This window comes from Capra hircus, chromosome 1 (assembly GCF_001704415.2).
Source record: "Capra hircus breed San Clemente chromosome 1, ASM170441v1, whole genome shotgun sequence".
NCBI lineage: Eukaryota > Metazoa > Chordata > Mammalia > Artiodactyla > Bovidae > Capra > Capra hircus.
Window position 1 is genome coordinate 156,543,956 of NC_030808.1, and position 25,242 is coordinate 156,569,197.

At 44.6% G+C, this 25,242-nt stretch overlaps 1 protein-coding gene across 1 annotated transcript in view; it reads left to right on the top strand.

Annotated features, from left to right (window-relative positions):
- Positions 1 to 25,242, top strand: part of KCNH8 (potassium voltage-gated channel subfamily H member 8) — a 465,900-nt gene that overhangs the window by 359,144 nt on the left and 81,514 nt on the right. Inside the window, exons 9-11 of the mRNA XM_018053223.1 lie at positions 3,795 to 3,994; positions 4,853 to 5,102; positions 12,654 to 12,868. Coding sequence (XP_017908712.1) covers positions 3,795 to 3,994; positions 4,853 to 5,102; positions 12,654 to 12,868 — 665 coding nt within the window. The remainder of the gene's footprint in view (positions 1 to 3,794; positions 3,995 to 4,852; positions 5,103 to 12,653; positions 12,869 to 25,242) is intronic.

Here is a 25,242-nt window from a genome sequence, read left to right on the forward strand (position 1 = left end):
AGCAGCAGAGCAAGCTGAAAATGCATAGCAGTTTTCACTTTGATGGAAAATCCAACGTAAATTGAGCACCCACTGTTTTTCACATACATCAAGCACTTTTTAAAAACATATATTAACACTTTAAATCCTTATTGATAGGAAAATCCTGTCAATAAGGTACAATATGCCCATTTTAAATATAAAGACACCATGGAAGGGAACTGTATATCTTGTCTGATTTACAAAATTAGGAGGTGGTATAACCAGGATTCAAATCCAGTGTGGTCTGATTCCAAAGTCCATATTTCCTCTGCAATATTATATTGCCTCCTGTATATAGACCTTAAGTTTAACTCTATTCTAGTCACTTCTCCAAAATATTGAGACCTTTCTTGTTAATATGGGCTGACTTTAGTAGCATGGTGGCCATATTTTCCATAGAGAAATGGTAATGTTTAACCTGATCAACAGTTTTAAGTCCAGTGTTAGATTAGCTGGAAGTTAGTATGACAGAGGTTGATTTCTGATAAATGTAGGGACAAGAAATAATTCGAGTTGGGGCTATCTTGAAATATTCAGAAGGATGGATATAATAACAGGTTGACACATTTACACTGATTTATTGATTTGATGCTAAGAAATTTTTAACATAATTCCTTAGACATTGGGATTTTGGCACAGAAATGTTTTGACAGGTCTTAACAGACAAAGCAGACATTTTTAGTCTTTTCTTTTTTTAACTAAAACTCGCTGAAGTTAGTGATTTCACCCAACCCCTGAGTTTCTTGCATGCTTAACTGCACAGTCATGTCTGAGTCTTTGTGACCCCATGGACCATAGCCCGCCAGGCTCCTCTGTTCTCGGGATTATCCAGGCAAGAATACTGGAATAGGAAGCTGCTCCCTTCCCTGAGCGTCTTACCTCCTGGCCAGTTCCGCAGGGATTGATGCTGAAATCTGAACAGACAGTTGATTTGCCCACAAATGCGGGCGCACCTCATTCTTTCTCCCAGTTCCACAAACCCAGGTGGGCCCGAGGCCTTCTTGGGCTCCCTACTGGTGGTGCCACCAGGCCATTCCCACTGTTAGACCAGCAGCTACTGTTTAGGGCCGAAACCTCACATCTGCTCTGACTTTGAGATTCCTGATCCCGCCCCAGAGCCTGCAGCTCCTGGGAAGTGGAGTCCTTCTGCACACTCTACTTCTGTAAGACACATCCCATCCCCAGGCCCCACCCACTCGGGAATTCTGGTCACAAAGCCTGATCTCTCATTACACTCTGGTGGTGCCTTAGGGAGGGAAAGTCTCAACGAGCAGGCAGGGATGAAGTGAGTCAGAAAGAGGAAAACAGATGCCATATATTAATGCATACGTGTGGCCTCTAGAAACATTAGGTCCTAAGGAACCTATATTTGCAAAGCAGAAATAGAGACACAGAGAATGAAAATATGGACTCCAAGGGGGAGGGGGATGAATTGAGAGGCTGAAATTGACATATATACACTGCTATGCTTTGGCCACCTCATAAGAGGAGTTGACTCGTTGGAAAAGACTCTGATGCTGGAAGGGATTGGGGACAGGAGAAGGGGACGACCAAGGATGAGATGGCTGGATGGCATCACTGACTCGATGGACGTGAGTCAGTGAACTCCGGGAGATGGTGATGGACAGGGAGGCCTGGTGTGCTGCAATTCATGGGGTCGCAAAAAGTCGGACATGACTGAGCGACTGAACTGAACTGAACTGAACTGAACTAATGCATAAAACAGATAACTCCTGAGAAACTGTAGCCCAGGGGACTCTGCTCAGTGCTTGGTGGTGACCTAAATGGGAAGGAAATCCAAAAAAGAGGAGAGATATGTGCATATACAGCCGATTCGCTTTGCTGTACAGTAGCTAATGCAACCTTGTAAAGCAAGTATACTCCAATTAAAAAAAAATACTATCTGACCAAGAAATCTCATTAAAACAGGAGTCACATATTCATGGATCATCTGGCTCTTCTCAGAAAGGCAGCAAGGGCTCGATGCACAGCTCCTGATTTTCTCTGTTGATTCTTTGTTCCTTGAATGGTCTCAAAATTTCTAATATCTATTGCTCTTAAAATTAAAGCGACTAGAGAGCTGGGGTTCAGATTGTCCAAGAAATCCTCAATTATATTTCTAACATCTTTTTTGGAGTCTTTATTAATATAAATGTGTCACATTTAATATCTTAAAACTAATTTCAAATGATGGCTTTGGGGAAGAGACTAATATTCTCATAAAGGTTAACCCAGTTTTTTATTATAGACTTACTTTTGAAATGTAATTGTTATTGTAATAAAACTATAAGGCCCTAACTTGATAGCTTATTCTATGAAATTATTAAAACAGTTTCATCATACCTACACAACTATGGGCTTCCCAGGCGCTGCTAGTGGTAAAGAACTGGCCTGCCAGTGAGAGAGGTCTGGAAGCTCCCCTGGAGGAGGGCACGGCAACCCACTCCAGCATTCTTGCCTGGAGAATCCCATGGACAGAGGAGCCTGGCGGGCTACAGTCCATAGAGTCACACAGAGTCAGACATGACTAAAGCAGCTTAGCACACACGCAACTCTACACAACTACACCCAACTGTTAGAATAATACGGATGCTGGATAGAGTACAAAATAGAAGCTTTTGTCGTAACCGGAATGGCGGCCGACAGATTAAGTGTGGGTCAAGGGGGGTCTATGTTTCATATTATTGAGTGTTTTTCAAAGATATTTTTATTCTGATCAAGCCACATGGAATCGAAATGACTAAATCGGATGCATCCCATGGCAAAGTGGCTGCCACAGAATGCCTGTATCAGAATAGCGGTGCCACAGTCTAAGTGAGCGTGTGTGCACTCTCGGCGTGTGTTACTCTCAGAGGTGTGTATGTAGGGTCAGACCAGTTTATGGCTGAGTGAAGGCTTGTCAGTAGTCTTCTAATACAGGTAGAAACATGATCATTAGCATGGGTTTATTAACTCACCTCGCTAATGCTTGCCGAGGAACTACCATAGTCCAGGCTTCTTTCAATAATAACTTCTCCTGGGACTTCCCTGGAGGCCAGTGGTTAAGTATGTGCTTCCCCTTCCTGGGGCACAGGTTCAGTCCCTGGTAGGGGGAACTCAGATCCCACATGCTGTGTGGTAAGGCCAAAAAGAAATAATATATATTTTTTTAATTAATTCTATTATTATCAGCATCTAAGATCACTGACATCCTTTTAAAATAATTTGTTCAATGTGAATCATGATTCATGAAGTTAATTAAGCAAATTACAATATATTTAAGGAGGAGAAACCCCATATGTGCCAAGGTAAATGGTATTCCATTCAGGTACTAAGTGTCACCAGTAAACGGGTTAACTATCTCAGTTAACTTACTGTATCAGGGAGTCAGGATACCCGCATGCTGCGCTAGAATCCACTTTATAAACAGCTCTCTCCTCTTCACCATGTATGAGCAGACAAAGCTTAAGTGCCCTTTGCTCACAGATTAAAATGTTTTAAACCATAGTTTCTTGTCTCTTTGAAAATTGTCTAGTCAAGGAACATGATATCAAGCATACAAAGACTTAATGTGCTGAAAAGCAAGCTCACTATAAAATATAGCTATCTTATCTGGCTAAATCAGCTTCAACTTACAGCCTTTATCTTAATAAAATTCCATGATTTTCACTTAAAGTGGCTGTGACACAGTGGCCACGCAGCCGTGCTCCTCTGATCCCGATCTATAGCCTGCACGTTTGTAGGTGAGGAGGCAGCCCCCCCAGCCCCCGTGACGTGTGGCGTTGTCTCCTCAGCCTTGATGCACGCTCTGGTGTTCGGAAACGTGACGGCGATCATCCAGAGAATGTACTCCAGGTGGTCCCTCTATCACACCAGAACCAAGGATCTGAAGGACTTCATCCGCGTCCATCACCTGCCCCAGCAGCTCAAGCAGAGGATGCTGGAGTATTTCCAGACAACCTGGTCAGTCAACAATGGAATAGATTCCAATGAGGTAATGTGAATTTCTCCTGTTGACGTTTTCAGGCAGAAAGCACGTATCCTAAGGTAAAAGCAAGGGCTTCAGTGCAGGTCTAAGGAGTGAAGCATACACTACCAATGCCTTCATCTCTTTACGTTCGGCCTCTCATGCCCCCACAGGGGTTCTTTTGCCTGGTCTTGCTTACGATTCCATGATGTTGCTGTGGGTTGGCCAGTGTTTCACAGTAGCTTGCTACCTCGGTCAGTCAGGTAGGCATATTTCCATGTGAGATGACCCTCTTTGAAGGAACCAATTCTGTTAACAGTTGAATGCTATGATCATGGACTATTAGATTAATCAAGCTAATGCTCACCTTTAAAACCAACAAAGCAAAAAAAATGCATTTTCTGCAAACATATTATGTTTGGACTTCCAGAAACACCCTCGACCACTACTGTCAGTATCCTATAGGTCAAGCAGCCATCCCATCAACCTGTCAGCAAAGCCAGTCATCAATATTTTTTAGTGCTTTTTTGGTTTTTCCTCTCTTCAGATGATCAGGACAGCCAGGGAGACTCTAGAGGGCCTAAACTCCATATCTTCCATCCCGAGTCAAGTGTCTTTGTGAGAAGCAGGCCACAAGGAACAATGTGTTTCATTCTAGAGTCTTTTAGTAACTTATTGTCTTTCTCCAGACTTATGAATAGCTGACTATTCAGCAGCACACAGCCGGGGTCACAGTCACAGAAACCTGGGGTTATTCGTACATGTAGCTTCCTCTTCTGTCCTCTGACTGGTCAAACAGTGGGGAAAGGTCCCTGTGGTCTTACAGCCTGCCGGCTACACAGCACTGCTCCCCAGCGCGACTCCTTCTTTCACCTTCTCTGGCAGCTTTTGAAGGACTTTCCGGACGAGCTCCGCTCCGACATCACCATGCACCTGAACAAGGAGATCTTGCAGCTGTCCCTGTTCGAGTGCGCCAGCCGGGGCTGCCTGCGGTCGCTGTCTCTGCACATCAAAACCTCCTTCTGCGCCCCCGGGGAGTACCTGCTGCGCCAGGGGGACGCTTTGCAGGCCATCTACTTTGTGTGCTCGGGCTCCATGGAGGTTCTTAAAGACAGCACGGTGCTGGCCATTCTCGGTAGGTCTTGTTGAAAAGCCCCATGAAATTCTACTCTGAAGCATGAACTAAGGAGATTAAAGGAGGGGAGAACTCGTGACTGAGAGGAGGAAAGTGAGGGAAGAGTGTGTCGATTCAGGACAGGGGGTTAATCTGCCAAGTTATTATTACTGCTGTTATGCCATGTACTGAGTTTGCACTGTGCGGTTGGATGCAACACCTGTTTTGACTCTTACAAAAAGCCATTTTTAATAAATATTGCCCCTATTTTACTAGTGAATAAATAATAGTTGACTTAATTTCTCCCCAAAACATGGCAAGAGAATGAACACAGTCCTGTTTGATTCCTAAAGCCAGGTTATGAACGGTGACGTGCATTGCCTCTTGGTGAAATAGCTCCTGTTTTAAGAGTGTTTCTGCATTTTTGTGGAGAATCCATTCAGAGAAGAACATTGGAAATTGTTTTATCGGTGCTAGAAATAGCACAAAAATGAATGCATATTGAGAATAAGCTCTCGCAGCAATCAATAATGCAATACTGTCACGGTGATGACAGGCTAATTTTCCTCCCTCAAAGAAAACCCACAGGACAATTTGGGAAGATTTTGTATCACAAAGTTGACTCCAACTATTAAGACGCAGTGTTTCTTGAAATGTAAAGGTCAGCTAACAACAGATGACATGCAGGGTTAATGTAGAAAAGCTCCTATCTATTGATACAATTTTAAGTGTACCTCTTTTAAAAATCATTTTCATTTGTTTATTTTTTCAACTCATATTTCTTGAGGGCCTACAAATGAATCAGGTAAACAGGTAAACAATATATTCTGTATGCCAGTTGCTGCTGCTGCTGCTGCTGCTGCTAAGTCGCTTCAGTTGTGTCCGACTCTGTGTGACCCCACAGACGGCAGTCCACCAGGTTCCTCTGTCCCTGGCATTCTCCAGACAAGAACAGAACACCAATGTTTAGAATTTATGTTAATGAAAAGTGGCGAAGGCAGCATTTTTATTTCTTTTTTAATTTCCATGCTCAAGAACCTAATTTTACATCTTAATCCTTTATAAAATATTTTCACATGTGGGACCTTCATTAAGTTTTCCTAACACAAAGAGACAGATGAGAGGTATTTTTTTCCCAAGGTCAAAGCTAACCTAGATCTTCAGATGCTCTATCCAGTGCACTTTCCCCCTCTAAACAATGCTTTTTAAAAATTAATTTATTTAATAGAGGAAAACAACAGAATGGGAAAGACTAGAGATCTAAGATCGTGGCCTCCAGTCCCATCACTTCATGGGAAATAGACGGGGAAACAGTAGAAACAGTGTCAGACTTTATTTTTTGGGCTCCAAAATCACTGCAGATGGTGACTGCAGCCATGAAATTAAAAGACGCTTACTCCTTGGAAGAAAAGTTATGACCAACCTAGGTAGTATATGCAAAAGCAGAGACATTACTTTGCCGACTAAGGTCCACCTAGTCAAGGCTATGGTTTTTCCTGTGGTCATGTATGGATGTGAGAGTTGGACTATGAAGAAGGCTGAGCACCAAAGAACTGATGCTTTTGAACTGTGGTGTTGGAGAAGACTCTTGAGAGTCCCTTGGACTGCAAGGAGATCCAACCAGTCCATTCTAGAGGAGATCAGCCTTGGGATTTCTTTGGAAGGACTGATGCTAAAGCTGAAGCTCTAGTACTTTGGCCACCTCATGGGAAGAGTTGACTCATTGAAAAAGACTCTGATGCTGGGAGGGATTGGGGGCAAGAGGAGAAGGGGATGACAGAGGATGAGATGGCTGGATGGCATCAGTGACTCGATGGACGTGAGTCTGAGTGAACTCCGGGAGATGGTGATGGACAGGGAGGCCTGGTGTGCTGCGATTCATGGGGTCACAAAGAGTCGGACATGACTGGGCAACTGAACTGAACTGAAAGTTAATTGCTTTTCAGAATTTGGTTGTTTTCTGTCAAACCTCAACATGAATCAGCCACAGGTATTCAAGGGCAGTATATACCCTCCCTCTTGAACCCCCCTCCCACCTCCCTCCCCACCCAGCCCTCTAGGCTGACACAGAGCCCCTGTTTGAGTTTCCTGAGACCTACAGCTAATTCCCACTGGCTGCCTATTTCACACATGGTACTGTAAGTTTCCGTGTCACTCTCTCCATACATCTCACCCTCTCCCCTCTCCCCGTGTCCAGAAGTCTGTTCTCTATGTTTTAAACAATCCCTTTTAGTCTATATGACCGTTATGAGTATGCAGTCAGTTGATTTTCACTATAAGCTTCAGGATGGGTTCTGTTTCAGAAGAGAATAATACTGATTGCTTCCCTGACATGAGCAGAGTGTAATGTGTCCACTATGCAATTCCAGTCTTGCAGCCCTATTAGGTTGCTGTGATGACCCCAGTTGGAGGTGCAGAGATGAGGGCAGCTAGGGGTGAAACACCAGTGTGCTTTCCACTGCTTCCTGATGACTTCCTCCATTGACCTCTTAATCAGAGGAGAGGTGGGGCTTGCCTTCCAAAGTTTGGACTCAACTCTTGATTCATCCCTATACTTTTCTCTTTTTTTTCTTTGATTTGGACCATTAAAAAAATCTTTCTTGAATTTGTTACAATATTGCTTCTCTTTCATGTTTTGGCTTTTTGGCCACTAGGCATGTGGGATCTTCACTCCCTGACAGGGGAAGGAACTGGCACCTGCTGCCCTGCAGGGTGGAGCCTCAGCCACCGGGCTGCTGGGGAGTCCATGGTTTTCTCCTTAATAGAAAGGCATGGAAAGGTGGCTAAATGAAATAACAACCAGCCGGCCTCAGTGTGGCCAGCTTGTTATCAGTGTGAGGGTGAGAGTCTATATGTGTCTGTTTTTCAAGAGGAGAATTGAACACTCTTTCCTGCCCATTTATCAACTAGGTGAAGTTATTCTATCATTTTTTATTCAAAATTAAAAGTGAGAATCCTTTGAAAATTTGCTTCAAAAACCTTGCTCCAATCATAAAATATTTTTCTGCAGGTTTCCTTAGTACTGCTGTGAGTTCTGTAGCCTGCCTGCTGACCGTCTTCTTTTAAAAGGGCGTTTAGTGCCATTTGCATCAACACGGATGGACTCAGAGTGTGTCCTACTGAGTGAAATAAGTCAGGCAAAGAAGTAAATATCACAGGACATCATTCATATGTGGAATGTAAAAAAAAAAAAAAACTGGTAGAGTTGACCTTATTTACAAAACAGAGACACCCGTGTAGAAAACAAACTTACAGTTACCAGGTAAAAAGGGAAGGAGGGATGAGTTGGGAGCTGGGCGGGACATGAACACACTGCCATGTATAAAATAGATACTGATGGGGATCTTCTGTGCAGCTCAGGAAACTACTCGGTGCTCTGTAGTGACGTACATGGGAAGGAAATCCAAAAAAGAGTGGATATACGAACACGTATAACTGATTCGTTCTACTGTCCCTGAAACCAGCACAACAGAGTAAAACAACTATAATTAATCAAAATAAAAATAACAGGGATTTAGTTATTTTTCTAGCAACTTATGGTTTTGTATACATATAAGTAAATTGATCCAGCATTTTCAGATGTATATATTATGGGTTTTTCTGTAATTGTGGTGAACGTTTAAACTTGGTAACTAGCAACAGCTCCAGGAATGGAACATGAGGGCATTATCCTGACATTACGTCACAGCAGGTGCAGGTCTGACAGCCTCTGTGTAAATACTATTGTTTGTAATGCACGATTCTGTCAGATTTTCTTCTTTCAAAAAAGCTTCTGAAAGAAAATGAAAATGAAGTCGCTCAGTTGTGTCTGACTCTTTGTGACCCCATGGACTGTAACCTGCCAGGCTCCTCCATCCATGGGATTTTCCAGGCAAGAATACGGAGTACATTGCATTTCCTTCTCCAGGGGATCTTCCCCACCCAGGGATCGAACTCAGGTCTCCTGCATTGCAGGCGGACTCTTTACTGTCTGAGCCTCCAGGGAATCCTGGTGGCCAATACCTACAGCTAAAAGCCTAAGCCATTGGCTTGTGCCTCTGGCCCTGGTTTCCTCCATAACTTGAGCCTCTTCCCGTAGTTAACACTCCACAGCTTTGCTGCTACCCTGTACCTCTCAAAAGTGATTTGAATCCGTGTGGCCCTTCTAAAACATGTCCGTGTGGTATTGGGACCAAGCCCCCCAAATATAATAAATTATTAATATTTTCTCTCTGTGGTTAGCATTATCTCAGTGGAGATCAACTATTTTATTTTCCCTATGGTAATATTGTCTTATTGGCCAATATAAATCAATATTGACTCTGATAAACTTTAGCACATTGTTTAAATATAGCTATTTAATACATGTTCACTCTGCCAACAAAATGAATTAATACATAATATCGTAAGGGAAACCTATCACCAAGCACCTGCCAAGCCAAAACTTATTCAAGCAATTCCATTGTCCAATCAATTCTTGAAGGCATTTCTTAATCCGATGCAGTTGACAGAGAGGCAGGGATTTGTTACAGGGATAGAATCTGTTTGCCTGTGCACCTTCATTTCATGTCCCAGTAACTGTGTTTTCCCACCAAGGGCTTCACTGTGATTTAAAAGAAGACAACAAAGCCCCAGTAAGTGCAGTGCTCACAGATGGCATTAGTCTGCCTAATTAGAGTTAAACGCAAGTTACGGCTCCAACTAGGAAGGTTTGCAGATGCCTCGCATCAACTTCCACCCCCCCCACACACCCAGTGGAAAGATAACTGATTAGTAAATATCAGAAACAGAATTCTGAGTAATAGAGACTACGCTGCTGTGCTGTGCTTAGTCACTCAGGCGTGTCCAGCTCTTTGCAACCCCATGGATGGCAGCCCACCAGGCTCCACTGTCCATGAGGATCCTCCAGGCAAGAACACTGGAGTGGGTTGCCATTCCCCCCTCAGGGGATCTTCCCAACCCAGGGATCAAACCCAGGTCTCCTGCATTGCAGGCGGATTCTTTACCAGCTGCACCACCAGGGAAGCCCAAGAATACTGGAGTGGGTAGCCTATCTCTTCTCCAGGGGATCTTCCCAACCCAGGAGTCAAACTGGGGTCTCCTGCATTGCAGGTGGATTCTTTACTAACTGAGCCACCTGGGAAGCCCCAACAGAGACTGTAAGGGACCACAAAAACCTTCCCTTCTTTTAGAAATAAGGAACCCAGAGTGATTAAGAAACTTAGGTCTAGGCTCTAAATCTAGATAGTGAGTAATCCACAAAGTTGTAAAATTAGTGAGGGTGAAAATTAGGCCCCACACAAGGCCTGGCACACATGTCAGTGATCTGTAAATATTCACTGAATAAATAAAAAGCCAGAATTCTAGGATGCCAAGTCAGCAAGGTGCTGGGGCCTTTGTGGCTGAAATCACCATTCTGTGGACACTCAAAGTACGAGAGTAGGATGACCCTAAAGTTTTTCCAAACACAAGTAGAAAATGTGAATTCTCACCATGGCAGCATGGTGCGTCAAGGTAAGTTCTCCTCAGGTGTGCAAAAGTTGGGGCTTCCCCAGAGGCTCAGCAGTAAAAAATCTGCCTGCAATGCCGGACACCCAGGTTTGATCCCTCGGTGGGGAAGACCCCCTGGAGGAGGGCATGGCAACCCACTCCAGCCTTCTTGCCTGGAGAATCCCATGCACAGAGGAGCCTGGGGGGCTGCAGCCCACAGGGTCACGCAGAGGTGGTCATGAACGGGGGTCACTCAGCAGCAGCATACAAAGCCTGGACATTTGCCATTTTCAGTCCAGCCTGGCAGTGTTTACATTTTACGTCAGTACCCAGCCTTGAATTTTTGAGCAGCAATTTAGATTTCTAACAAAACATGCAAGAGAAAAGAAATCGCCAAGTTAGTCGTGGTGACAATGAATTCTTCAGTTTATTCTCTTAGTGTCTATAAATGTAGAGTTTAGTCTTTTTTTCTTCTTCCAAATAGGTTCAATTTCAAGGTTTTAAAAAGATAATACCAGAAATAATTCAATAACTTGAGTTTTTGGTCTGCCACAAATACTCATGAATGTCTCAGATATTTATGGATAAGGTGGCGCATCTCTTTTTAACATCAAGTTCAATAAAAACAGACTTTTACTGAAGCCTGCTGCATGCCAGAAACTGCTTCCAGAAATTCTGAGCAAAATAAAAAAATAAACATTTAGAAGTTTAAAAATTAATTGAATGAAGAATGGTTGGGACAGTTTGTTCTACAACATTCCAAAGATATTTGCTTGGTGAGTTTTGGCTGGCAAATTGTTGGTTGTTGGTTCCCTACAAAATGGATCAAAGTGACCATTTGGAAAAAAAATAAAGCTCAGGCATGATGACGTTTGAGGACAAAGATAAAGCAGAAACTCCCGAGCTGTAGTCTTGAGTCCAAGGCCAGTGTTCTTTGTGAACTTTGTCATATGACCTCGGCTTTTAACCTAAGTTTGTCTGAGAACTGAATGGGTTTTCTTTCTGATTTCTAACATGGACCCTGAGTGCATTAACGGCTCTAAAATAAAACTGACACTGTAATCAGCTCTTTGCCAGCACTTGCAATTATGCTCACCTTCCTGCTAGGTTAGACTGATTCAAATCAAGCTCAAGATTTTAAAGATTCAGAGAAATTGTCCAATGTTATCTAATCAGCAAACTTAAGGAGGTAAGCTGGTTCCCAGTTTAAGACCGATGGGCAGAGGTGTTACAGACAAATATCAGAGGTGCTTGGGTGAGAGAGAGTGTATACAAGGTAGAATCAGACCCTTCTCCCCTCAGGGGAAGGGCTCATAGTTTTTATGTATTCGTTTTCTTTTTTTGCTGGAGAAAATGGGATTTTCACACTGTCACGGAGCATTGAAACTATGACCTGTGTCCTGCATTTTCATGTAGTAGATCTCATTGTCCACAATGCCCAGGAGTTGCCTTTGCCTCTTGACTCTCCTTCACACCCACCCCCTGTCTTGCAGACGTGTTCAGAGATAAATAAAACAACTTGAGTGTGTTAGAAAGCAGATGGTGATGCATATATTATTGTCCAAAGTACTAGAGTCAACATGATTAATATACCTCTTGATGGTCTTACTTCAAGATCCTGAAGCATTTTTACTCAGAAAAACTGAGCCGTTATTATTTCCTTTGAATGGTTAAAGCAGCTGTGACCAAAAATGTCAACTGCTTTGTCTAAAGTCATTTACCAAATCCTTCGAGGGACTGACGTGAGCCCATGTGTGACCTACAATTTCTAACTCCGGGTCTCCGAGGCTTTATTCTCGAGACTAGTGTTCTAGACTGGGTGTGGTTCAGATTGCCAAGGGACGTTTGGCAATGTCTGCAGATATTTTGGGTTGTTATCTCTGGGGGTGGGTGATGTGAGATGCCACTGGACATTCCACCCTGTACCCAAGCTCCCCCCACCAGCACAGAACGACGGGGCCCCAAATCTGAACCCTGCCCAGGCTGGAAAACCCTGCCCCAGATAAAGGTTGCTCTTCCCTTTGAACGTAATTTTAGAGAAATGAAGCCTGTAAATCAAATGACGTCTTTCAAGCAACGTCTCTCTTTTCTCACTGTTTCAAGGGAAAGGGGATTTAATTGGAGCCAATCTGTCAATTAAGGACCAAGTGATCAAGACCAACGCGGATGTGAAGGCGCTGACCTACTGTGACCTCCAGTGTATCATCCTCAAAGGACTCTTTGAAGTGCTGGACCTGTACCCAGAATATGCTCACAAATTTGTGGAAGACATTCAGCATGACCTCACATACAACCTTCGAGAAGGTCATGAGAGTGATGTAAGTCTCCCTTCTAATTACTGCTGAGATCCAAACACACGGGGCCTGGAGATCATTTATAACAGCAAAGAACATGTTCTGACCTCACTTCAAAAAGTCTCTGAGCAGATAAGGTGGGACTGTTCAGTCACTGATTGAGCAATTAGGTGATTAGCCAGGAGTCAAACCAGGAGCATGTTATCAATATTTTAGAAAAGTGGGATTTATGGAGGAGTTCCCTTAATTTTTTTCTTGTTCACTTTCATTTGCTTATAACCAGGAGGAATGTCAGGGGCATACAATATTTAGCCAGTGATTTCGTTCGTGATTTCTCCTGAACTTAAAGATTTCTGGATAGGGTGTATGGTTCAGAGTTTGCTATGTGAGTGTGTATTCCCTACCCCACTGGCTTGGCGTGCATTTTGCTTAAGAATATCTTTTTATTTGTTAACCATGACTCACAACAGTCTACCTTAAAATGAGTAAATAGGTATGAAAGGATTCAAACCAAAGATTGTCACTCTGGAAGCATAATGAACATTTTATGAAATTATATATTTGCTACACGTTTCAGTTTATACAAACAGCTTTCCTGTCAAAATATGTACCAAACTGTGTCCTGTGATTAAGCTGCTCGTGACTTCATTAAATGTGTCAGAGAGACAAATGACTTAATAGGAATGATTGTCGGAAGGCAGGCCAGAGTGTGCCTGCATACTGCTGTCTATCAGCAGACGCCTTCATCTGCTGCCTCGAGCTCTGCCCCAGATACTTGCTATTCTCGATTTTTTCCATAAGGGTTTGAGAAGCAAGGCTCTTGTTTTGACTAACCCGTACTGTGGGGACATCGTCATCAGCGTTCTCCAAATTGTCGGTAAAGAAGGAATCCAAGTTGTGTGACTTCCTCTTGGTTGAGGACGTCGAATGGCAGAACACAGACGGTGCCCCTTCTGAAGTTCAGGGCTACCAGTTTCGAATGCGTGCATCTCCGCATGGACAGTGGCAAACAGCAAAGGAGGTGCAAATATTTATTCAAAACTTTTTGCGTTAAGGACTCTGTCGGTGTAAAGCGTTTTATTTAGTGCTGAAAGCCACTGTCGAAGCTAAGTGTCAGCCAGGTTTTACAGGACAGAAAACAGATGCAGAATGGTTAAGTAACGTGTGTGATCACACACACAGGCTCCTCTGTCCATGGAAATTTCCAGGCAAGAATACTGGAGTGGGTTGCCATGGGTTATATAGCAACCTGGATATATATATTCTCTTCCAGGGGATCTTCCTGACCCAGGGATTGAACCCCACGTCTCCCGCATTGGCAGTCAGGTTCTTTACCATGAGCAAAGAAATAGCCAACGTGTCCTCAAATGGACAAATGGAAAATATTGGCTCTCAACCCCAAGTTTTGTTTCATTCAATTACTTTTAAAGAGTCTTACCTTTAATCCATTTTTTAATCCTCTTTTTGTTTTTGCTGAAACATTCATCACAGTGATTTTAAGCCTCCAGTGTCTGAATAGCCAATGAGACTGTTTTCTTTATCTGTTATTTCTTTGGGGATTTTGTTTTTTTCTTTTGAGGTCACTTTCCTTCTCCTACTATTTTTCAAACAGATATCAAGACTTTGCTTCAGTGTAGATATTGTTTATGAAAAAAGTAAAGTCGTTCAGTCATGTCCGATTCTTTGCAACCCCATGGACTGTAGCCCACCAGGCTCCTTCCTCCATCCATGGGATTTTCCAGGCAAGAATACTGGAGTGGGTTGCCATTTTCTTCTCCAGAGGATCTTCCTGACCCAGGAATCAAAGCCAGGTCTCCCACGCTGCAGGCAGACTCTTTACCATCTGAGCCACCCTTGAAAAAAGCACTTGTATTATTTTCCTTCTAACAGGGTTATGTCTTCCTGGGACAGGCAGAGAGACCACCCAACAAACCACCTTCACCTACAGCTCCTCCTAGGCTTTGTTAGGTTGATCTGCTTCAGTTTTTCCCCGACCCTGGTAGTACAGCTCTCACCCCTAAGACATGTTTTGGAATCTCTGCTAAAATCCCTGGGTGTTGCCCAAAGTTCCTCCTATTTGACATGCCCTTCCTGAAGCCTGCGCCTCCCCAAGCATCACGAGGGAACCGAATCCCTGGGCTCCTTGGAGACTGCCCCATGCCCCTAGGTGAGAAGCTGGCTGCCCCTGGGGGCCAGCACGGGAGGGGGCCTCCCCTCCGGGAGTCACTCCTCAGATCCCGGGAGTGCGGGGACACATGGATTGCTCTCCTCCAGGAAGACCTCTCCTCTCCTACTCTCCGCCGCCCCACAGTGAAGCAATAGATTCCCTCAGAAAAACCCCTAGATAAACGTGACCCTCGGGCTTCCCTGGTGCCTCAGCTGGCAGAGAATCCGCCTGCAGTGAGGGAGACCTGGGTTTGATCCCTGGGGTGGGAAGTTCCCCTGGAGAAGGGAAAGGCTCCCCAGAGTGGATTGTGGCCTACATACTTATAGACTTTCATTTTCTCAGGGGTCATAGCCCTTCAAGTCTGACCTGAGTTGGTTGTTCTCCTTGGCTTTTAAACAGTTATTTTGTGTGTTTTGTCAAGCTTTATAATTATTTTTAGTTCGATATTAGGTATTTCACTATGGCTGAAACAAAAACTTATGCTTCTATACAGAGGACCCCCTCTGAGCTACATTTTTAAGGGCAAATGGGAACAGGAGCTCTGAAATCTTTATTTTTTCATAGTTCCTCATTTTGTATCACTCAAAATTTACATTTACACTAAGATTCTGGTAGCTCAGTTGGTAAAGAATCCACCTGCAATGCAGGAGACATGGGTTCCATCCCTGGGTTGGGAAGATCCCTTGGAGGAGGGCATGGCAGCCCGCTCCAGTGTTCCTGCCTGGGGGATCTCATGGAAGAGGAGCATGGTGGGCTACTGTCCATGGAGTCGCAAAGAGTGCCACATGACTGAGTGAGAAAACCTCCAAGATCCCAGGTTGCTATGCCTTTTAAAGGCTAGGTAAATTTGGACCATACTTACCAATAATCTTATAATCCTGGGGAGATCAAAAATAATCTAAAAATAGCCTAATAGACTAAAAATAGCCTTGTACTATTTTTTAAATTGGGGTATAGTTGCTTTACAGCGTCGTATTAGTTCCTGCTGTAGGTATACATTTATCCCCTCCCTCTGTCTCTTTCCCGTTGATGCATATATGTAGAATCTTGTGCCATTTCTAAGGATACTGCGACTTTGGTGGGCTGTGGGGCTTCTATTCTGACAATTACCTATGATGATGGCTGCAGCCACTCCGGTGTGAGACCAAGGTGGACCCAGCCCCTCTCCTTAATCTCCACACCCACACAAGCAAAAATATCCAATCACACAGAGTTTCCAGTGGGTTGAATCCTTTGTGAAAATTTGGTCTGGGGATTCTTGAAGGAGGAGCATTTGCATCATGGAAATGCCAACAGTGTAGATATCACCTCACTCCAGCCTTGCTCTTAAAGCTCCTGTGGCCCCTCTGCCGTTCAGCCCTTTATTGCTGCTCTCCCCTCCCCTATCTTCAGCCTCTGCCTCCATCCCCAGACTCCCCACTGTGTCTGATATGACTTAACTCTCTCTTTGATTGGTTTGTGTCTTTCTGATCTTGCCTTCTGGATGTACCCTCTCTCACAAGTGCTTTTAACTATCTGGTGACAGCATTACCAGAATATCTGGATAAAGAGTGGACTGATCATCAACCTGTTTTGAAATAAAAACAAAGAAAGCGTTTTAAGAGACGGTCGAAAGGTATGCAGGTCACAGTGAGCTATGAATCTAGATAACTTTAGAGTGGCAGCTCATCCAACTAGTTAAAACGTATAAAATATGTTCTGAGTTTGTGAAAAGGCAAGCTAGTACTTTCTGACCTCATGCTAATTACTCATTTTATGCACTCAGTGTATTTTCTATGTTTGCCCTTATTTATATCTCCTGATGACCCCAATAATGACATAGATTAATTCAGCTATTTCTGTCTATGGAGATTATGAGAAATTTGCTTCACAGCTTCTCATGGTAAACTCTATAAACCTGATTTTAGCACAGACTCATCTGTTGTTGGTTGTGAAATTTAGTTTGCCTTAACATTAGAATTTGGGGATAAATAATGACTGAAGAGTACCTAAAATAAGTTTTCCAAAATTAGTAGAGCTGACACACAGAAGCTCAGATATTGACATGGTTGCATGTAGATACCTTCTGGGTGTGAGCACGATGGCCTCTGACCTGCTGGTGTGGCTATGGAGCAACCAACGGCAATGCCTGTTTTACCTTACCAGGGCTTACTCGATGAAACTCATTTTTATTTTAGCTTTTTTCAGCTGGGCCACAGGAAACACAGGGATCTTAGTTCTCCAACCAGGGGTCAAACCCATGCCCCTGCAGTGCGAGCATGGATTCCTAACCACCGGATTGCCAGGGAGGTCCTGAAATTTTTTGCCATTTTTTTAATTGAGGTATTGGAGAAGGCACTGGCAACCCACTCCAGTACTCTTGCCTGGAAAATCCCATGGATGGAGGAGGCTGGTGGGCTGCACTCCATGGGGTCGCGAAGAGTCAGACACCACTGAGCAGCTTCCCTTTCAGTTTTCACTTTCACGCACTGGAGAAGGACATGGCAGCCCACTCCAGTGTTCTTGCCTGGAGAATCCCAGGGACGGGGGAGCCTGGTGGGCTGCCGTCTATGGGGTCGCACAGGGTCGGACACGACTGAAGCGTCTTAGCAGCAGCAGTCATTGAAGTACAGCTGACCTACATGTTTCAGATGTACGACGATCCCAGCACCGCGGTGACTCAGTCCTACATGAGCGCGCGTTCTTTTCCGGGTTCTTCTCCAGCGTAGGGCGCCACGTGACACTGGGTGTGGCCGCCTGGCTCTGCAGCAGCGGCTTGCTGCTGGTTGACTTTATGTCTGGGACAGGGCGTGTGTTGGTCCCAGGCGCCTAGCTTCCCCCTCCCCACCTTCCCCTTGGCCGCACGAGTGTGCCTTCTGTCTCTGTGTGTGTCTCTGTTTTGTAAACACGCTCATTTTTTCAGCTTGCACACGTAAGCGATGTCGTAGGATAACCTCCAGGCTCATCCACGCTGCTGCGAAAGGCATTACTTTGTTCATTTTTATGGCTGAGTGGCATCCCGGTGTTTATACGGACCGCATCTGTTTCATTCATTCATCTGTTGATGGAACTTTAGGTTGCTCCCAAATCTTGGCTACTGTAAATAGTGTTGCTGTGAACACTGAGGTGGATGTATCTTTGTGAGTTAGAGTTTTCATCTTTTCCAGACACATGCCGAGGAGTGGGGTTGCTGGATCTTATGGTGGCTCTAGGTTTAGTTTTTAAGGAGCCTTCTTTCTCTTCTTTACAGTGGCTGCACCAAGTCTCAGCCACACCAGCAGTGTAGGAGGGCTCCCTTTCTCCACACCCTCTTTACCACTTATTGATTGCAGTTTTTTCGTGATGGTCATTTTGATTGTTGTGAGATGATACCTCATTGTAGTTTTGATTTGCATTTCTCTAATAATCAATGATATTAAGCCTCCTTTTGTGTGCCCATTGGCCATTGGTGTGTCTTCTTTGGAGACACGTGTGTTTAGGCCTTCTGACCATTTCTTTGATGGGAAGCTTATTACATTTCAAGTGTGTTGGTTACTCCATTTTTCTCTCAGTTTTCCATTATTTCATATAATCTGATCAGCATAAAAAATAAAGTCTCCTCCTCCAGTCTTCCCCTTTCTCTATTAACAGGAGAGAGAGTTCCCTGGGACCCTGAGGGTCAGTGGCCTCCGCGAGGGTCCTGGGAGTGCCACCTCCACGCCAGCACAAGGGGTTACCCGGAACTTTCCTGAGCAGAGACAAGGAAGCCTTGAGGCGCGCCCACCTTTGGCAGTTCTCCCTTTTGGTGTCTTCGATGCTACGTGGGTAGTGTATGGTGGGCTGATTCATCACAGTACTCCAGCCCCCTGAAAAATACTCTCTGCACACCAAGCACCAGGCACCAACGGTGTAGCTACGAAACCGCACCCGTAACCTTGACTCCTGAGTGAAACGAGCACGTGTACAGACACAGTTAATGGGAAGCTTCCCAGCGTGACCACATGCATTAGGTGGCGCCTGTATGTTAAACATGATCGAGTAAACGTTTCACACTAACGAAGAGTCGGCTTGCTCTCACCCGCCTGTGGGCGGTGTATAGGAGGGGAGTTACAGGCTGAAACGCTTCTCCCTGACCGTGACCAACGAAAGGTGATGTAATGGTGCTCCCTGCATCTACTCTTTTTCTTTAAATTGAGTTGTAATTAACAAACAATATTAAATTTAGATGTTCAGCATAGTGATTCCATATTTTTAGGTCCTGCAAAATGATCACCGCAGTAAACCATCCACCACGATACAAAGTCGTTACATTATTGGCTGTACATCCGTAAGTGGGATGATATATCCCTGCGACTCATTTATTTTGTGGCCAGAAGTTTGGTTCTGTCTTTTCTTTCCATGTAGCCAGAAGTGTTTACCTCTCAACCCCTCTCACCTGCTTTATTCCCCACCCAAACCCAAACCCTCTCCCCTCTGGCAACCACCGGTGCGTTTCTGTTTTATTCCGATTTGTTCTTTGATTTGTCTTTTAGATTCTACCTGTAAGTGAACTCAACGGAGCGTGTGTTCCTGCCTGACTTACTCCACATAGCAAAATACACCCCAGGTTCACCCACGCTGCAGCAAGTGCTAGGGTTTTACCGGTTTTCTGGCTGAGTCATGCGCTGCCGCGCAGCGCGCCGCACCCTCTCCGTCCGCTCACGCATCGGTGGGCGCCTAGGCGGCTTCTCGTCTTGGTTGTAGTAAGCAGCGCTGCAGCGATTACAGGGGTGCGTGCATTTTTCCGTCAGTGTTTTCATTTTCTTCAGATAAATACTCAGAATCGTTGGATCATGCACAGCTGAGCACACACATGTATTTCTATCCTACGTGTTTTGAGGAGCTTCCATACTGTTTTCTTTAGCGGCTATTTTTACATTTAATTTCCGCCAACAGCACCTGAGGGCTCCCTCTCTCCGCAGCCTCGCCAACACCTGTCCCTTATTGTCTTCTTCTATGATCGGCATTCCTACAGGTGTGAGCTGGGAACTCATCTCCCCAGTGGTAGTTATTTGAGCGTCTCTTCGGGTGCCTGTCGGCCTTCTGCATGTCTTCTCTGGAAAACTGTGTTGGGTCTTCCGCCCATTTTTTGATTGGGATGTTTGGGGGTTTGATATTGAGTTATATGAATTTCTTCTATGTTTTTGTATCAACCCTTTCTTGGATATACAATTTGCAACCGCCTTCTCCCATTCAGTGGTTGCCTTTCGGTTTTGTTGATGGTCTCCTCCCCACGTGAGAGCTTCTTAGTACCGCGCAGTCCCATCCGTTTACTTTCGCTTTTGTTTCCTTTGCCTGAGGAGACACATCCAAAAAGAACACTGCTTAGATCAGTATCAAAGAAGCTCCCGCCTGTTTCCTTCCAAGAGTTTCAGGTCCTACATGTAAATCTTTCGTCCATTCTTGTATAAGGTACAAAAAAGTGATCCGATTTCATTCTTTTGCTTGTAGCTGTCCACTTTGCCCAATACCATTTTTTGAGGAGACCTTTTCCCTGTTGAATGACCCTTCCTCCTTTGTCATAGATTAATTGACCATGTAAGTGTGGGCTGACCTCTGGCTCTCCGTTCTGTTCCATTGAGCCTTATGTCCGCTTCCATGCCAGTACCTGCTCTTTGATTTCTAGGTCTGTAGCATAATTTCAGGTCTGGGAGCGTGATTATCTTCAGCTTTGTTCCTCTTTCTCAAAATTGCTTTGGTTATTTGAGACTTTTTGTGGTTCCAAAAAAATTTGAGGATGTTTTCATTCTAGTTTTGTGGAAAATGCCATTGATATTCTGATAGGGATTGCATTGAATCTGCAGATTGCTTTATGTAGTGTGACCATTTTAGTGATATTGATTCTTCCAGTCCATGTTGTTGGTGTGTTTAGTTGCTAAGTCGTGTCTGGCTGTTTTGCAACCCCATGGACTGTAGCCCACCAGGCTCCTCTGTCAGAGATCTTCCAGGCAAGAGTGCTGGAGTGGGTTGCCATTTCCTTCTCCAGGGGATCTTCCCAACCCAGGGATCAAGCCTGCGTCTCCTGCACTGCTGGGTGGACTCTTTACCGCTGAGCTGCCAGGGAAGCCCCCATCACTCCTTGAGCACAATATAATTTTCCGCGTGTTCATGTCATCTTTCTTTCCTCAATGTCTTGCAGTTTTCAGAACACAAGCCTTTTACCTCCTTGGTTAAATTTATCCCTAAGTATTTTGCGCTCTTTGTTGCAGGTATAAATGGGATTGTTTCTTTATTTCTCTTTCTGATAGTTTGTTATTAGTGTATAGAAATGCAATAGATTTCTGTATATTAATTTTGTATCTTGCTACTTTACTTATTTATTAGTTCTAACAGCTTGGGGGGGGGACAGTTGTATATATAGTACATGCTACCTAGAAATGGTGACAGTTATACTTCTTCTTTTCCTACTGTTCATGGGGTACTGAAGTGGCTTGCCATTCCCTTCTCCAGTGGACCACATTCTGTCAGGCCTCTCCACCATGACCCGCCCATCTTGGGTTGCCCCGCAGGCATGGCTTGGTTTCATTGAGTTAGACAAGGTCCTAGTGTGATTAGATTGACTAGTTTTTGTGAGTATGGTTTCAGTGTGTCTGCCCTCTGATGCCCTCTTGCAACACTTACCATCTTACTTGAGTTTCTCTTACCTTGGCGTGGGGTATCTCTTCATGGCTGCTCCAGCAAAGCACAGCTGCTGTTCCTTACCTTGGACAAGGGGTATCTCTTTACCGCCACCGTTCCTAACCTTCAACGTGGGATAGCTCCTCTAGGCCCTCCTGTGCCTGTGCAGCAGCAATACGTGAATCGTGAACACCCTGATGTTCAAGCTGGTTTTAGAAAAGGCAGAGGAACCAGAGATCAATTGCCAACATCCGCTGGATCATGGAAAAAGCAAGAGAGTTCCAGAAAAACATCTGTTTCTGCTTTATTGACATGCCAAAGCCTTTGGCTGTGTGGATCACAATAAGCTGTGGAAAACTCTGAAAGAGATGGGAATACCAGACACCTGACCTGCCTCTTGAGAAATCTGTATGCAGGTCAGGAAGCAACAGTTAGAACTACACATGGAACAACAGACTGGTTCCAAATAGGAAAAGGAGTACGTCAAGGCTGTATATTGTCACCCTGCTTATTTAACTTCTATGCAGAGTACATCGTGAGAAACGCTGGACTGGAAGAAACACAAGCTGGAATCAGGATTGCTGGGAGAAATATGAATAATTTCAGATATGCAGATGACACCACCCTTATGGCAGAAAGTGAAGAGGAACTGAAAAGCCTCTTGATGAAAGTGAAAGAGGAGAGTGACAAAGTTGGCTTCAAGCTCAGCATTCAGAAAACGAAGATCATGGCATCTGGCCCCATCACTTCATGGGAAATAGATGAGGAAACAGTGTCAGACTTTATTTTTGGGGGCTCCAAAATCACTGCAGATGGTGATTGCAGCCATGAAATTAAAAGACGCTTACTCCTTGGAAGAAAAGTTATGACCAACCTAGATAGCATATTCAAAAGCAGAGACATTACTTTGCCGACTAAGGTCCATCTAGTCAAGGCTATGGTTTTTCCTGCGGTCATGTATGGATGTGAGAGTTGGACTGTGAAGAAGGCTGAGTGCAGAAGAATTTATGCTTTTGAACTGTGGTGTTGGAGAAGACTCTTGAAAGTCCCTTGGACTGCAAGGAGATCCAACCAGTCCATTCTGAAGGAGATCAGCCTTGGGATTTCTTTGGAAGGAATGATGCTAAAGCTGAAACTCCAGTACTTTGGCCACCTCACGCGAAGAGTTGACTCATTGGAAAAGAGTCTGATGCTGGGAGGGATTGAGGGCAGGAGGAGAAGGGGACGACCGAGGATGAGATGGCTGGATGGCATCATAGACTCGATGGACGTGAGTCTGAGTGAACTCCGGGAGATGGTGATGGACAGGGAGGCCCGGCGTGCTGCGATTCATGGGGTCGCAAAGAGTCGGGCATGACTGAGCGACTGAACTGAGCTGAACTGATACTTCTTTAATTTGGATGACTTTTTTTCTTATCTGATTGCCGTAACTAGGACTTCTAATACTATGTGAAATAAACGGGACGAGAGTGGGCATTCTTGTCTTGTCCTTCAGTTTAGAAGGAAACCTTTCAGCTTTTCACCAGAGTGTGGTGTAGGCTGTGGATCTGTCCTGCATGGACTTTATGACGCTGAGAGTCATGCATGCTAAGTCACTTCAGTTGTGTGACTCTTTGCAACCCCATGGACTGTAGCCCACTAGGCTCCTTTGCCTATGCAATGCTCCAGGCAAGGATAGTGGAATGGGGTGCCCTGCCCTCCTCCAGGGCTTCTTCCCAACCCAGGGATGGAACTCACATTTCTTACGTCTCCTACATTGACAGGTGGGTTCTTTACCACTACCGCCACCTGGGAAGCTCACATTCCCTAATGTGTCTATTTTTTGTAGAGTTTTTATCCTAAATGCATGTAGAATTTTTTTCTGTATCTTGAAGAAGTGGCATTGTGTAATGTGGGAGCGTCCCCTGTGTAGACTCCTTGCCCTTGTCCTTATCTCTACTCTTAAATCCTTACCAGCCTCTTCCCTCAAGTCTGTGGGAGAAACCCTTTCAAAATATAAATTGGATCATGTCATTCGGTTGCTTAAAGTATTTCAGTGGGCCCTCACAAACTGTTAGTAAAATCCAGACTTCTTACCGTGACTTTCAAGATTCTCTGCCTTCCGACTCCCGCCTGTCTTTCAAGCTTGTCTCCTGCACCTAATGCCCTCTTATGTCCAGCACTCCATCTGTACCTTGTGCAGGTTTTATGTGTTTCATTTCTGGCGGTGCTGGGTCTCTGTCGCTGTGCAGGCTTTTCTGCAGCTGCAGGGAGCAGGGCTACACTCCAGTTGTGGACACGTTCTGGTGGCCACTTCGCTTGTTGCAAAGCACAGACTAGGGCGCGCAGGCACTGAGCCCTGCGGCACAGGCTCAGTAGTTGCCGTGATACAGGCTCGGTGGCTCCGCGGCACATGGGGTCTTCCCGGATCAGGGATCAAACCCGTGCCTCCTGCCTGGCAGGCGGGCTCCTTGCCACTGAGCCACCAGGGAATCCCCACGTCTGATGTCATCTCATGTCCAGCGTCGCACTGCAACAGACTGGCTTGCTCTCTTTCCTTGTGTGTGCGAGGTTTCCAGTGCCTCTCACGCCTCAAGGCCTTTGCACAACTGTTTTTTCTTTATGCACAGTCACTCCTCTGGCCTTACCTGACCGTCTGCCCTGAGCTGGCCTCTCCCAGTTATCCTGTCACTTCACTCTATTTATCTTTTTCAAAGCCTTTAACAAGATCTGTTAATTGATATGTATATTTTCTTGTTCATTGTCAGTTTCTCCTGCCAGAATGTCTATGAAGGCTTTGTCTTGTTCCAATCATATCTTCAGTGCCTAAATCAGAGCGTAATGCAGAATCAACATTTAATATATATTTAATACCTGAAAGGGTAATCGTCAGATATTTAGCTTCAAACCTGGAACCTATGTGAAATGAACTGATAAAATGAATATATTTTTGAAGACAGCAGCCTATTATAGCCAATAAATGAAGATATGGAAATTTAGAATTATGTATCTTAGAAGTAACAAAACCAAAGACAGTACCAGTAGTAGGATTTGAAAGAACTGCTAAATTGCAAAACAGATTTTTTTTCACTTCCCCATAGTTCAAGACAAGAGGTTTTCAAAAGACATAGGAGAATAATAGGAAAAAAAAAAAGTGATAGGGGAAAAAAACAACCCTCTTGCTGCATCAGTTCAGTTCAGTCGCTCAGTCATGTTCAACTCTGTTGACCCCATGAAGCGCAGCATGCCAGGCCTCCCTGTCCATCACCATCTCCCGGAGTTCACTCAGACTCATGTCCATTGAGTCCTTGATGCCATCCAGCCATCTCATCCTCGGTCGTCCCCTTCTCCTCTTGTGCCCAATCCCTCCCAGCATCAGACTCTTTTCCAATGAGTCAGCTCTTCGCATAAGGTGGCCAAAGTACTGGAGTTTCAGCTTCAGCACATTCCTTCCAAAGAAATCCCAGGGTTGATCTCCTTCAGAATGGACTGGTTGGACCTCCTTGCAGTCCAAGGGACTCTCAAGAGTCTTCTCCAACACCACAGTTCAAAAGCATCAATTCTTCTGCACTCAGCCTTCTTCACAGTCCAACTCTGACATCCATAAATGACCACAGGAAAAACCATAGCCTTGACT